General features: G+C 41.3%; 1 protein-coding gene and 1 long non-coding RNA gene across 4 annotated transcripts; one reads left to right on the top strand and one right to left on the bottom strand.

Annotated features, from left to right (window-relative positions):
• Positions 1-846: 846 nt before the first annotated feature.
• LOC121233205 lies at positions 847-9701 on the bottom strand. The gene is made up of 4 exons (XR_005932118.1): positions 9582-9701; positions 8545-8602; positions 5665-5773; positions 847-4134 (listed from the first exon to the last, which is right to left on the bottom strand). It is a non-coding gene; the product is annotated as an uncharacterized LOC121233205 (long non-coding RNA).
• On the top strand, positions 9481-14159 carry YAE1 (YAE1 maturation factor of ABCE1). 3 transcript variants are annotated; one of them, XM_030009383.2, is made up of 4 exons: positions 9481-9720; positions 10629-10947; positions 12568-12689; positions 13092-14159. In XM_030009383.2, the coding sequence occupies exons 2-4, from the start codon at positions 10831-10833 to the stop codon at positions 13516-13518; spliced, it is 666 nt and encodes a 221-aa protein (XP_029865243.1). In that variant the 5' UTR covers positions 9481-9720; positions 10629-10830; the 3' UTR covers positions 13519-14159. The 3 variants fall into 3 exon arrangements, with proteins under 3 accessions (XP_029865243.1, XP_029865244.1, XP_040978575.1); XM_030009384.2 differs by having other exon boundaries at positions 9654-9720; positions 10800-10947; XM_041122641.1 differs by lacking the exon at positions 9481-9720 and adding an exon at positions 9953-10174.
• The last annotated feature ends 1267 nt before the right edge of the window (positions 14160-15426 follow it).

Genomic DNA, 15426 nt, shown 5'->3' with positions numbered 1-15426 from the left:
GCTTTAGATTCTGTAGATATTTTTACACAATACCTCTACTTTTCTTCTCTTTTCTTTATTTTTTTAAGGACTAAATACTTAGGAAATGTCCACTGAATGGAGTAGAAACAGAGCATCTACCTCACTTTTTTGATTTGGTTCAGCTACTTTGAATCTGACTCCTAATCAGGTACCAATGCGGAATCTAAGCCCACAGTAGAAGTTGAGACTGTCCTTCCACTTCACCAGATGTAATGTGAAGAGTTAGGACCTTTTCTAAGTTCTCAGCTACAGAAGCAACAATAAACTTGCTCCATCTTATGAATGGCTCTGCTCTCACCATGCTCTCACCCCTTGCTGCTATGCTGTATAGCATTGATGTGGCATCTGCTGTGAAATCCCACGGGCCAATGCCCCTAACTTTTACCAGAATTTTGACACAATTTAGAAATGTGGTGAGCTGTAAGTGCAGAGTAAATTAGTATTTTCTTAGTGGTTATCCTAGAGTTCATAATCATCTTACTCCACAATACCATCCCTACCACAGCTGAGCTCTAAGGCTACGTGGTCCCCACAGGTAACAACTACTGTCATACAAATGTCAGAGAGAGCTCTAGAAGAGGATTTGTCCCAAGAACAGGAGAAAGATACCAGAAAGCCAGGTTTTGGGGGATCTTTTTCCCACATGGTCTGCACTATACCTAAAAGAGCATTAGGATCGTTGTGTGTTTAGTATTAAAAAATATCATCTGTAGCACTGTACTCCCTAATATGTTACCACATCCTTCCCCCAACACTTTCCCAAGAAATTGCATTAACGTGGAGGCTACACTCCATGAATTGTGCCCCACCCATATAATTCTTCCTATTTCCTACAGGTAATAATTTTTTTTATTTCCTCAAGTGAGGCAATATATTAGCAAACCTGCCTCCTTGCTCTCTTTATTTTACACCACACCAGTTACTCTACCCTAATTTCAAACACATTTTGGGCCCCATTCTTGTGGAAGGACTGGTGGGTACCAGCGACCCTTCGCCATTCTGAGCAATTTATTTTTCCTCCCATCGTTGCCTATGTATTTGCACACTGCATGCTACTCATCCACATGCTCCCCAGTCTCTGATTAGAGCTGGTTGGGTCATTCTTACAGGAATTCTCATCGTTTAGTATTAAAACAAATTATTCATATTCTTTACAAAATGACCAGGTTTATTGCTGCTGGTTAAATAATATGCCTAAAATACATTGTTTGCAATGTTTTTTACCCATGAATCATTTCATGATTTATTCGGAAATATTTGTATTACGCCATCTTGGCACTGGTTATTTGGAGTCAGGGAGATAGGTAAGTATCCTCTTAACATATTTTCCCTCAACAGAGACTTGGACAGGGAGATGGGGAAGGTGGTGTGGGTTGCTTGCTGTGGGTGTTGTGGGAAATACTTAAACGTTTAAAAAACCAAAAAAAAGTAGATAAAAGAAAAATACTAAGATTAGATTCTTCTGATTCTAACTACAGTGTAACTTCTTTCTTTCCCCTTCCTTTCAGAGAGGGAAGGTGCTGCAGTTTAGTAATGAATTTGCTGTACACTGAATCCAGACTGAATCTCCAGGAGAGGGAGACAATGAATAGGCCAGTAGGAAGGATTGAACGCTGATGTCAATTAAACCGAAACCATGAAATAAATGAGGGTTTCAGTGGTTGTTCTTCACAGTCACTTCAGTTTGTATGCAAGGGAATGCTTCCGTTTTATTGCAATAGTAAATTTCAGAGCACAGAGAGAGAGAATATTGGCATTTCAATCAGGGCAGCTTCACACACACGCGTGCAGCCCACTCAACTCTGTTGAAAGCTTTATGAAAGAGAGCCTGTAGGATATCCAAGAGATTACTTACAAGATTCTAAGGGATGGATTTTTACAAAATCCTTATTACACAGCCTGGTGCCCTTGTTGAAGTGAATTTGAAATATGCCCCTGAGCTCCTCAGAGTCTGCAGACAATGCTCGTAGGTATCAGGGTATACATGCATACCTACACTTATTACAACAAACAGACATATGCTTGTTTCAAATACAAAAATAAGGTGTCAATCTTTGAGATTTTAAAAAATCAATGGTGTTTGTAGGGGCCACTATTAATTTTCATTACCCCATCAGTCATTCAGGAAACAAGGTTTGTCTGTGTTGCTTTAGCTTCTGGAAAGAGAAAATAGCAATTGCGCAGGAGTATGCGGGTGGGAGTGACAGACAAAACAAGGTTTTATGTTTTCAAGTAATCACAGACTACACCATCTTATGCCTTAATAGATTCTGAGAATTTTCTTGAGAAGCTAATATTGCATGAGGATAAAATGTAGCCCTCAGCACATTAGCAAAACATTTATACACTACTTTCTTTCTTGCTAGGAAAAAAGGAACCTATTCCACATGTGTTAAGATGATTCTCAGACGACCTGCAGATTTTCATTGGCCAAATTATTAAATCACAGTCTCTTTAATAAACTGGAAATGCCTTTGCCAAACATTGTGATGATGGGTGCTCCTCCATAGAATATGATAGTTCACAAAAAGAAAAAATTTAATTTGTTACATGATTCAGAAAAAGCCTTTTAAATGTGAATTTTTTATAAAGTTCTGGGAACAGAACTGACAGTTAATTTCAGTGTATAGCATGTCTACAAATAACAGGAATAGACCTTGATACTAATATTCCACAGACAGGTGATACTCTAAAACCTTACAATATACAATGTGATCAGTTTGCAATTGCTACATAATTAAAATTATAACACAGTTGCCATTCTGAGGTGTATTTTTCACCTGAGTTGAACTATCTAAACAAACCCATTGCAGTGAGATAAGTTTCTCAGACGAATTGATATCTGTATGGGAGTTAGGAAAAGAAATGACTGGAATCTGGATTTAGGAAGAAATAAAACGAGGTAGTCCATTTCTATAGAGAACTTTTTGCCGTGTCTGCACAAATTGCCTCAAATTAGCTTCCCTTACATTTCATCTCCTGTAACATAGAGTGCCTGTCACATTGCCATGGAATTCAATTCTCAGCCTTCAGGTGGTGCTGAATTCATTCTGATTTTGCTATGTAATTCCTGCATTACTTGTAAGATTGTTTATAGCCAGCTGATACATTGAGTCAATGGCAAAATACAACATATAGTTTTGCTGAAGGTGTGACTTCATTTATTTCACAAAACAGAAGGATGGTTCGTAGCTCTTCTTTCCTAGTTCTTTGCAGAACTTTGAAGCTATTCATTATCACTATTTAAAATATGAGCCAAGCCTGCCTGACATATCCCACTGAGCCACTGTACTCACTGCAGCTTCTGGATGAGTAAAAAAGGCGGCTTTGGACTTTGAATGTATCATCTGATTACTCTAAAGTCAGGGCCTGAGCTTGTAACATGGCCACTGCTGTTTCAGTTTTCTTAAGGAGCTACCAAGTCTTCTGCTGCTGAAAATTTGATGAGAAAGTTCACCTTCTCTGTGATCCTGCATGCTGAGAACTGCATCACCCTGAGTGCAAACCCACAGAAATCAATAACTACCTGAATAGCAATGTGCTTCTCAGCATAAGTCAGGGTGACAGATTCTGACCACAATAATTCAATGAAAAAAAAAAAATACCTAATGTTACTTGTTTAGATGGTGGTTTATTGTTGGGTCAGATGAACTGCATTTGTTTGTTCCTGAGCAAAATACAATGGCGAAGTGTAGGCAGGCAACTGCATGTGTGAATGTATATAGTTAAGTCCTGTGAAACAAATGTGGAGTAACTATAAGTAACCGTGCTCAGTCTTTTCCAGACTAGTAAGTAATATTCAAGATGTGCCACATGCAATTGTTCATCCTGTTTAAATGTCAAATTCCCTGTTCTGTTAGCTGCATGGCACCTGCAGTTGCTATTGAAGATAGCACCTTTCACTGACACCGATGGTAATTGTGAAAGATGAGCACCTATACTTGCAGGTCTGAGAAAGTAACCCAGGAAAGTGGTAAGATCACATTCAATGGAAGGTGGGACAATAAATACCTGAGTATTTAGCTACATGCCATCACCTCCAGTTGGCTGAGCATAAATCAGAGTCAGAGCGGTCAGCAAAGTGGTACTTGCTCTTCCAGCGTTGGTTAAGGACTAAGAATGGAAGACAGAAGCTAGGAGAAGGGAAAGTCATGGCCCAACTGCCCTGCCGGGGCGGTGCAGTAACATCTAACACCCCACCTGGCTGCAGCAGCAGTCGCAAGGTAAAAATGGCCAAAAGGGGCATAAACATTTTGCCGTGCCCAGCAATACGCTGTCCTGGGCAATTGTTTTGTCTCACCTAGCAGGACCCTCATCAGAGAGCTCTGGTAGCAGTTTACAGATGACAATGGCTCTGCAGAGGGCTGTAGCTCCCTGTGGGAGGGAGCCTGCCCCAGTGTATAGCTGGGTTCCAAGAGGCAGAGCGATGCCAGCTCGCTTTCTTCCACAGCTGAGGATATGAATTGCCCAGCAGCCTTTGTGCTAGCACAGCCAAACAACCAATTACATGCTGCAGATATAGCATACATGCTGTACTGGAATTGTTCACAACCCACATGCAATTCAAAAGCCACCATTTAACCACCCTTGTCATAACCTCAACCTTTCAGAAACATTGCATTGTCACTGAAACAATTGTTTTCTCATGGTTTCAGGTGCCAAAGAAATCAGTGAACTCCACAAGTTTTATGCCTTCTAGCAGTTCTATTCACTTCAGACAATTGGATCAGCATTCTACAGCTGCTATTCCTGCAGTTTTTCATCATTTGCCTGAGTTTATACAAGGGATAAAACAGAGAGGGCAATTCATCTCTTAGCCAAAGGACAAGAGCTGGTGTTTCTCTCCCATTGAAGCAATGCAAGTGTGATAAAAAGTCTGTGTGATTCTTAAGTAGAATACAGCATTTTCCTTGGACCAACTACATTTACAGTAATTATTTGCATATTATGATCAATTATTACACAAACAAAAAAGGCAGCTCTGCATCAAAAAATGTAACCAATAAAGTAGAAAAATCTTATTGAAGGATATCTGAGTCACAGAGCTACAGGGTCCTGATTTACTGATGATACAAAACCAGTCAGACTCATCACTGATACTACAATTTCAGTAGATACATGATTCAGCTACACAACCAAAACGTAGAATTTATTACATTTTCTTGCCCTTATTGACATAACCTTTTTCTGTTCATGTGGAATTTCACACTGTAAAATCTCACTGTCAACAGATTGAAGACAATTAAGAATATTCCTTCCTTGCTTCTCTGTTGTATATTCTGAAAAGAATAGTGTAGTCCCATACTATACTCTGTTCTGTCAGCATTAATCTTGAGCTGGAATGTGTATATAGCTCGTTTTGACCTCAGCCATACTATCTTTTTTGCAATGTTAGAGTTGTTTTTGAAGTGCCAGAATGAAAATATGGACCGCATCTGGGGACAACAAATTTCACCCATTTGAGGAGCGAGCAAACCAAGGAAAATGACAGATGGAGGGGAACTGCGTTGGTGTTAATAAACTGTATGTGCTGCTCTGTTTAGTACACAACAGTTCAGAGTACAGTTTTCAGACTGCAAGCCTGGCTTCCCTGGGGACATTCAAAGCAAGTCTGGGGAAAGGAGGGGGAAAAAAAATTATTACTTTGCTTAACCACTTCCACTTATAATTCAGTACAAGCCAAACTGCTGGCAGTCCATGGAATATTCAGGGAAGGTTTCTTTTTTTGCCAGGATCCGAAATGGTAATGATTCTGCAAGTAGGAAAATTGCCCTGTTGTAACATTTAACTATCAGAGTTCCGTGCTTTGGTAATACGGGGGAAGGAAGAGGCAGAAAACTATACTCTCCTTGAAAACACTTGTGTGAGAAGTAATGGCAAAATGGTTATAAAGATTCCTGTGGTGCTTTGAAGTGAATGTTAAGACATTTACCCTTGATATATTCATAAATTCCTATCTCTCTTCCATATTCTTCCATTTTCTTCTGACATTAAATGAGACATTTTGACCCAAAGGATTGTGTAATATTATCGTATGCTATTAAAGAAGAGATTAGATATTAGAGAAGTGATCTCACAAAAACGGGTAAGTGATTCCTATGTATTACTTACCTTCATCACAAGAGGGTGATAAGGCTTTACTAGTAAATTACCTTAACATCCTGAATGAGAGATGTTATAGGAAAACACAGAAATGTATGTTTATTACTGTGCCCTGGTAATAATCATTGATCCTAGGGGTTTATTTTAACCGTCTTGTTTAATTTAGGGTCATTATAGTCTCCTGTGCTGTGAGCTGCAATATTTAAAACCTCATTAAGGCTATGACCTTGCAGTTAACCTGTTAGCTCACTGTTTCCTTGCCTGTGGTAGGTCTGGAAGCAAAGGATTTAAGCACTGGAGGTCACTGTATTATTATTGCAACATTCAGCCAGCTGTACACAACCCCACCATACTTCGCATGAAGGAAAAATGCAGAGAGCCAAGATCAAGACAGAGACGAAGGCTGCATGTAAGCATGAATGTGTCTGTCTTGTTGCTGTTGTAGGCAGTCCTACCGATGCCCTGTTATTCACCATATTCAAGGAAAACAGCCTAGAATCTGACCAGGCAGTAGAGCCACATACCTGGAAAAGACTACAGACCTGACCATAGGCAGAATACGCATTTTGGGAGGGACTTATGGTTTAAGACTCTTCAGAAACTTTGTGCAATGTTTGGTGACAATGCATATACCATCTTTATTAAATATTGATGGTTTTCAATCTCCTCACATTTCAATAGCTTACTATTTTCCATTATGTTCAGTCTTGTTTACTACAGAGAACAAGTGAACAGTGATTTAAATGTTCTTGAAATTCATCCAAACACCATTTAAGAGCTGTGATTTTTTTAAAAGAATTGTATTACTCCCACAATTAGAGCCAATGAAACATCATTCTGTCAGTCCATGACAATAAGCATGTATGATTGGAGAATAACTTACGGTGTAATAGCCCTCTGCCCTGGGCCCTTCACAAGCCTTAGCTCAACTCTGCCAGAGACAGCAATACACAGCAGTAGAAATTGCCCTAGTGAGAATGTGATCATCCTGCTCCACAGAGTAGCCCATACACAGCACAAGTCCTGGCTATGGTAATCAACCACCCTTCAAAAATCTTGAAATCTTGAGGCATCTTTGTGCATTATGACAAAATCCAGTGGCTGTTCCCATCAGTTTGGGTTTGAGGCACTGACGACTGAAAGACAAGAGTGTGTAATAATGATATGAATGGGAGCAATGCTTTATCTGAAGCATTATGTACGATAATAAAGGTGTAAAGGAGCAGCCCATGTTCATTCGTGGCTGATTGCTTAATGGCAAACCTTACCACTAAGCTGAAGCTGACAGAAATCTGAAATCAGAATTTCTTGCAACCCCTTGGTAGTCATAAGCTCTGCATGACTTGTACTGGCTCCTCTGTAACCTCTCCCCAGTACTGCAGGTGTGCAGGGAGTAACTGCTGAGGCAAGCATGTTCATGGCTCAGAGGTACCTTTGGTATAATGGGTACCATAATCCTAAAAATAGCCAGTTTTTATCTTAGATATGGCAGGGACAAACTTTACAACGGGTCACAAATCAACTACTACTCTGTTTTTCACATTTTCAGGTAACTTTTCTTTATTCTGCAAAAATGTCAGAACTGTTTTGTAGCCTGTGAAATATTGTTCTTGTGTTTTGATCCTTTGGCATGTGTCATTACAAAGTGTCACCATAATATGCAGACACTGCTTTATTTAGAACATACATAGGTGTGGAAAACATCCACACCCTGAGGCACTACACCTCACCCTCAAGCCCTGCCAGCAGCCCTGTCAAGGCCATCACAGCATACAACCAACTTGTCTTCAAGTTGCAACTGTACTTCATAACCCAACAATGCTGCTCTACATATACAATGATTCACCAAATTATCCACCCACAACTAGGAAGAGAAAGGGGTGGGAATATGAACTTTCTTCATTGTTTCTCATGGTTATAAGGGTTAACCAAACACCCATGTGGAATGATCAGCTTTGGTAACTGTAAGACATTTAAACTGAGATAGTGTGAATTTGGGAAAATCACAGTGACCCTGAGACATTACCTGTATATCTTTTCCAGAAGAGCAAGAGGCTGAGGGGACAGAGTGCAAGAGGATAAGCAAGGGGTTAATGCAGGTTTAGTAGTGCCATTATGACTGGTCATGAGGGGTCACGAGTTTCTGTTGCTAGAAGGCTTTTCTGTGACTGTGCATCTGTCCATGCAGGCTATATTCAGCATTGTTGCCTGTTTAAAAAAAATGGGAGAGCTAGCTAAATAAGCCTCTACCGGACAGGAGGTAGAAGTGATAGAACTGGGCTAGGAAATCAGCAGTCATGGACATGTATAGTAACTGCTGAAGAACAGATATGCACAGTTCTGGCCATCCAGAGGCACCAGTGTCTTTTCAACCCGACACACCAGTTTCTAGACAGATTTGGGTTGCTTGGCCACTGATACCTCAGCATGCAACCAGCAGCGAGCGTCCGAGAAGGGCCACGAGCAGGACAGGCTGTCTCTGCAAAACAAGAGGGACAAGGGGAATGAGAGTCCTGTGGCTCTGTGAGTCACGGCGCACGATCGTTCATCTCTCAGTACGTGCAGTGTGAGGACAGGCTCTCCTGTCATCCACAGCAGTGTCCCTAGCCCTGCTGTAATGAATCTCGCCAGCCATCCGTGGGACAGGAGGTGGGACACCCGGCAGTCGCTGGAGGGTGAGTGTGGTATCATGGCCAGCCTGGTCAATGGGGAATCAGCCTCTCCAGACGAGGGCCAAATATGCTCCCTCTCAGGGACCTGCAGAAGCACTCAGTACGAGGGCATTTACTGTAACAGGAGTTGGCAATTTGAAGAAACATACAACTTGAATTCAAGGTTGGTGTATAGTATGTTCATGAAGATTAACCAAGTTTAAACTTATGCTCATAAGCCAAATGCAGCATGCACCGAGAAAAGCACATTATTCTGTTGCATTTATGTCAGAAGAATATTACTGTTTTCTCTAATAGAAGCAAGCAATGAAATATTTGACTCCTGCCGGCACCCTTCATATTAAAAAGGAGTTATTATTGTAATGCCTAAATCTTGTGGAGGACAGCTTAAGGGTACGCCTGATACACAAGGACCTTGAAGATTCAGAAGCCAACAAGGCAGATTTTTTTTTTTAATTCCACAAGTTATGACTGAAAAGAGGACGAAACCTCCGCCCCCCAGGGAGCACGCTCCCCCCGGGGTTAGCCTGAGGCAGCCACACGCCCCTCGCTCCAGAAAGCCGGGACAGGGCTTCACAACAACGGCTCCTTCGCCCGCCGGCGGCCTGCCTACTCCCACGACTCGCACCCCTCGGCGGGCAGCAGGGCCCAGCGGCCCGGCCACCCCGCCCCGCCTCCTTGAGGAGGATGCGAGGCTGCGCCCGCACTCAAGATGGCAGCCCGCCTCCAGTGTCGCAGACGGGCTTTGAAGCCACAGAGGTGCTGGTTAAGATGGCGGCTCCTTACTTGCCGCCTACGCGGAGCTTGCCCTCGGCCAACATGGCTGCCGCGCCCCTATTACTTCTGACGGCAGTGAAGCCTGTTTGCCCTCAGTTAAGATGGTGGTACTCAGCAGGCGGCGGAGGGTGGTGGCGAGGCTGCTGTGGTGAGGGGATGGGGCGCGGGGCTGGGCTGGCGGCGGGGTCTGAGCGAGTAGCCGGGAGAGGGGAGGCGAGGCGAGGGAACGGGAGGCTGCGCCCGCCGCCAGCTGGGGGTAGAAGGGTCCCCGCAGCGCGGCCGCCTGTGGGGAGCTGGGCGCCTGCCGGGCTGAGCGGCCGGCCGTGAAATGGCGGGTCGGGGCCTGGCCGGTGCCGCGGCGGGGGGCCTGTGGGCTCGGCCGGTGTTTGGGCAGGGGTGGGGACGGTGGGGTGCACCTCTGGCCCGCCGCGGGGAGGGAGCCCGCAGGCGGCGAGACTCCAGCCCGTTGTGTCCCGGGAAAAGCAGCGTGGCCGAGGGCGGGATGGCTCCTGCCGCCCTCGGTTCCCTGAGAGCCCTTGGCGCCTGTACGAGAAACAGCGTTTGTGGGTTGTAGGAATTTCCACCGATGCAATGAATTAGTTGTGAGTGGCCTCTTAAGGTTTTTTTCAGTGGAAAATATGAAATAATCCAATTCTGTTTTCTTCTCTCTGCAGTAGAAGTAGCTAATGCTTTATTCAAATTATAAAGGAATTTTTCTATTCCAGATTTATAAAATGGTTAAGTATTTGGCATAACCAGGAAACTGAAAATCGAAGGTGAAAGTCCTTGCCTGTTATTAACTCTGCAGACAATTACCTGTGTGTAAACTTAATGCGCCGCATGGAAGCTATGTGGAGCTGTTTGTCAGCTGCTATCAGGATCAAGTCAAAGTTGTTTCTGCCTGCTGTTCATGTACTAGCAACATTTAAAACCACTAATTTGACGTGCATATGCATGTCAGTGCCATAAGAAGGGTAGAAACTACTGTCTTAAGTTGTTCTCATAAAGTATAGAAGTTGCTTTACCAGTGATGATCTGACTGTCTTCTCTTGACAGATGCACCCTGATGGTAAACAGCATCTGTTTTCCATTTGGAAACAAATGTACAGGTTGAATAATCAGCTCCTGACATGACTTCTCTTCAGAACTCAATTTTTTTGCCTATACTTCTAATCTGACACTTCGCCAGAGGGACTTTTGAGAGTTTCTCAGTATTATTTTTACCAGATAAACAGAGGTCATAGTCATCATTGCTGTTATGTCCTGGGTACAAGTTGCAGTCAGCCAATCCAGTGAGGATATATTTGATGAAGATGCAGATGAGATGTATCTACTACAGAAAGAATGGAACAGCACCATGAAAAAAAGATTAAAGGTATTTCTATAACAATGATTTAGTAGTCTTTTTAACCATTTTATATTTACTGATCGATACCTTGATAAACATATGGCTGATTTAAAGCAGAACACTAAGAGTGGCTGCTTAAAAGTTATTGTATAGTTTCTTCTGAATGTCAGGAAGGTTTAGCAGGGATTTACAGAAACTCTATCCTAGTAGTCATCAGAGCAAAGCACTGTTTTACCAAGACATCGGCTCCCTCTGTACAACCATATGCATTTGTAAAAGGCAGTGCTAAATTCTGATGTGAGTAATTTGCTTCATACTTGTAGATATACCACTAGTAGATGTAGGGCAACACAGCTAAACAGTGCTAATAAATAAATATGAGATGTTTGGTTTTTGAGTTCTTCATCAGTCAGATTTAAGATGTGTGACTCCATGTGGAACCACAATTGAACATTGTGGTCTGGGTAGCTCTTTGGCTTATTTATTCTAGTGAAAAAAATATTTTATGAAAGCTACTTTCTGCAGCCCTTCCCTCCCTGGAATTCTGCAGGGAACAAAACAAATACATAAATCCAGGTTACTTCAACAGATATGTTATCATTCAGAGTGGGGCCAGTAGGGCTCGTCTGCTCACGGGTGAACAGCATTTGGCTGAAGAACATGAATGGAAGCTGTTGTGTAGGCTGTTGATGAGGAAGGGTGTTACAACAGAGCTGTTGTGTTACTCTCCAAGGAAAAGTTTCCTGCATCTGAGTCCCTTGAAAAGACTGGTTTTCTTAAGGGGCTGTTTAGTGTTCTTACACAAATCCCTCTGGTATTTTATGAGTAGATACTGCAAAATCATAAAATGTTATTGAGGTTAGAGCTGTATGTTGGGTGAAATAAAGAAACATTCTTGTTCCTGGCTACTTCTCTAGCAAGGCCACTGGTTTTCTTCTCTCATGAGCAATTAGAAGTTTTCACTCTTACAACTTGCAATTTTGGTGTGAAAAAAAGTTAAGAATTATTCTACATTATATGGTAATGTGATTAGAATAGAAAGAAATTAATTTGCCTAACAATCATTAGCTGTTTCTTACAGAAAGCAATCACAATGTTATCTGTATTTATATGTGACTCACTCCATCACCATCTTTTTTCCAGTATAACTCTTTAATTGAGTGAGATCCGGCAAACAGAGAAGCGAGGCTCAATAATTAGTTTTGTGAAAACAGGTATATGGATTACAGACAAGAAAGTACCTCTGCTAAAGGGGAGGCTTTGCAGCCTATGTATTTTTAGATGTCTAGAAATCTATATGTGGTATGTGAGGAGTTTTTCATAAAGGAGTTGGTCATCATGAAAGCAAGCATGCTTTCCTGCGGATTTGTCTCGTTTTTTGATGTTTCTAAAAATACTTTTCTTATTTTCTGACCTTCTGGGGATCCTTTTGGAAAAGAACTGGATCTTACAGACAGTAAATCATAATGCACTGCAAAAAGCATGTTTTGGTTTGGCAGTACGGGTGTAGCTGGGAGGGATGTTCAGATCTAGAAGCTGTAATTTAAGGGACTGAATACTTGTTTAAACCTTTTTTTATTGTTATGAAATTGTCATAAGTCCAATTTTTCATTTTCTGAACAACCTATTCCACTACTCCTATTATAGGAAGGCTATAGGGATGGAATTGAGGCTGCGAAAGAACTTGCACTCCAGGAAGGTTTTAATCAAGGCTACAGACACGGTGCTGAGCTGATGGTTACATGTGGCCAGTTCAGAGGAACCCTGAAGTAGGTTACAAACTCCTTAAGGTAGTGTGTGTGCGGAGGGACCATGCATGCAGTTTTTTGTTTGTTTTAATTAAAAAAAAAAAAAAAAAAAAGTCCATTTTGAATCTGTCCAAAGTGAGCAACCTGAGAATTCTCACATCTTGAATATAGGGAATTGCCTACCTGGTTGTAGAGTGATCATTCTTAAAAATCGTCCTTCAGTTGCTCTTCCAAAATTATCTGAATCTACATCTTTAAGTTTAATATTCAGTTCTACTGCTTGAATTTCCCAGAAAATGTGAATGAAACATATACATTTATGTAGTATAGAAATCTCGTCACATTGCTACCTCCCTTCAACAGCTGGAGGTCTGTGTGGGTACATGTACATCACTTTTGTTGTTGTTGTTCTTCACTTTTCAGTGCTCTCTTATCCTGGTGTCACTTTAATGGATGTGATTCTGCTTTAAGTAAGATAAATAATCTTCTTGATGTGGTTGGAAAGCATGAAGAAGATGTGCTTAAGTATCTGAATTCTATTGAACAGCCACATGTCGGACACGTTTTAGAGTCTGTTCAGGACATGGACCTTAATCACACAGCTCCAGCTGGGACAGAGTACAATGAAGTTATAGCTGGAAAACATGAAGATGTTGGCAGCTTTGGTGAAAACACTTGTAGAAATAATGATGAGGTTGGTTCCTTGCAGTCTGAGTGCAGCAAGGCAAAACTCTGCACAGATCCTGAAAGGTCAACCCTTGCTTGGGTTAAAGAACAGACTATTTGGCTAGTAGAGCAACTGGGCTTATCACTGGATATACTCCATCATGTCCAGCAACTGGAACATTAGTTTTTCTGTCTCGTGGTTTTTAAAATTATCTCAACTGGATTTGATTCTCAATTTGTGGATCATGTGCAGGCTGATGCATGGCTGTGACTCTCTCTAGTCACTTTATAAAATACAGGAATTTTTTGCCTTTTGTCAAATTCATCATCTCATCTTTTGTAACCATTGTGCAGTGCACTTTCACAGTTAAAAATTTTTTTTTTCCTCCTCATACAGTTATATTTATTTCACTTTTGCTGAAAACACACCATTCTCTTCAAATGCAGAATTACTGACAATTCCATTGTTTTACTGTTAGACCATCTACTCTTACCTTGTTAGACCACACTGAACATGTTTCCAGTCTAATGAACTTCCTTGTGTTATTTTTGTATTTATTTTGCCAGTTGCTCTAGCCTGAACTCTCTCTCCCTCATTCCCATACTGTTTTTCCCAACCTTTCCCAGGTTTATTCACCTTCTCGTAGAAACACATTGTCAGCCACAGATGTGTATTTCTGACAACTCTGTATTTGTGCCAACATTCTATATTTGACTCCTTTTCCTGTTGCTTGCCTTAACTGTAGCTGCAAATTGCTCTGGCCAGGAAGTCTTTTCTTTGTGAATGCCTCTCTGCTTTACACTAATTAAACTGATTTACAGTAAGTGAGGAGTTTACTTGTTTTAAGTTGCTTTCCTTCATGTCTGAGACAAAGCAGGTCTAGACAGAGACAAACTGAAATTTTGAACAGCTGACTTTACTTAAAAAAAAAATTGAAACACAAAACAGTTTTATACTTTGAGGCCAGAAAACTGCTAAGGTAAAAATTACTTGATTTTCAGAGACTTGAGTTTACAACTTTCTTACTAAAGACTATTATGTTGCCAGGGAGTTGGTGGACTGTAAGTTTGGCTGCCATTCAGTACCACTTCTGCATTAGGGGAAAACAGAATTGCAGTTAAGTCTCTTATGGAACCTGTTTCTGAAATAGTGGACAAAATAGGGCTGTCTGCATTAATTACGTATGTACAAAATTGTTCAAACAACTTTCTTTTTCTCACTTTATTTAGCATAATGCTGACATGTATAAACATTACTTTTCTACAGGTGCATGTGTTATGTTATAGCCTGTATCACGTATGTTAGACAGAAACTTCTTCCATAATATGGTAGAATATGGTGCAGACAAAAATAAAGGTTACTAGAGCAGTGTTAGACTTTCCAAATTTGGAAGTTTAAAAATGCAAATTCAAGAGTATTACTTCTATGTATTTAATAGTGTGCAAAGAGGAAACTCCATTCACAAATTACTAAGTAGACAGTGAGCTTGCCAAGTTCTCTCCAGCTACTTCTGCAAAAGCAATCTACGCCAGGGAAAATATTTCTTTCTTGTTTGATTATCAAACCATAGATTGTGTGGTTTACTTATTTATCATAACAGCTTCTGTACTAGCTGTGGAATTACTTTCCTCCACTCTGCACAAAGTTTCTGTGCTTACTGTGGTACTACTTTTTTCCGTGTGATCACGCAGAGTTTCCAGTTCGGCTGTGGAGAGATTTTCTTTTGGGCCCTCTGTAATACTTGGCTTATCTGTTACTACCAAATCTTGCTGACCAGCCACAGAAAGACTTTCTTCAAGACTATCAGAATCCATAATTTGCTCACATGGCGGTTCAGGTTTTTGTTTCGTGTCTGCTTCCACATCTTGTGTTTCACTATCAGCTTTCACCTTGGCAGCGTTCCTGAAAATAGCTCTCATGACAACTGGGACTGACATGCAACTGAAAGAAGAAATTAAACATTAGTCACTGCTATAGACTTCATCCATTCTTCAACATACTACTTTTTTTAAACTGTGGCTGACACCTGAATGATAGGTGTGGTGGAAAACAGCACTACCTCCTTGCATCCTTTTGCCTTGTACAACCTAA

Source organism: Aquila chrysaetos, chromosome 3, assembly GCF_900496995.4.
Source record: "Aquila chrysaetos chrysaetos chromosome 3, bAquChr1.4, whole genome shotgun sequence".
Classification (NCBI taxonomy): domain Eukaryota; kingdom Metazoa; phylum Chordata; class Aves; order Accipitriformes; family Accipitridae; genus Aquila; species Aquila chrysaetos.
The sequence above is the reverse complement of the archived record's forward strand: the minus strand, read 5'-3'. Positions and strand labels throughout refer to the sequence as shown.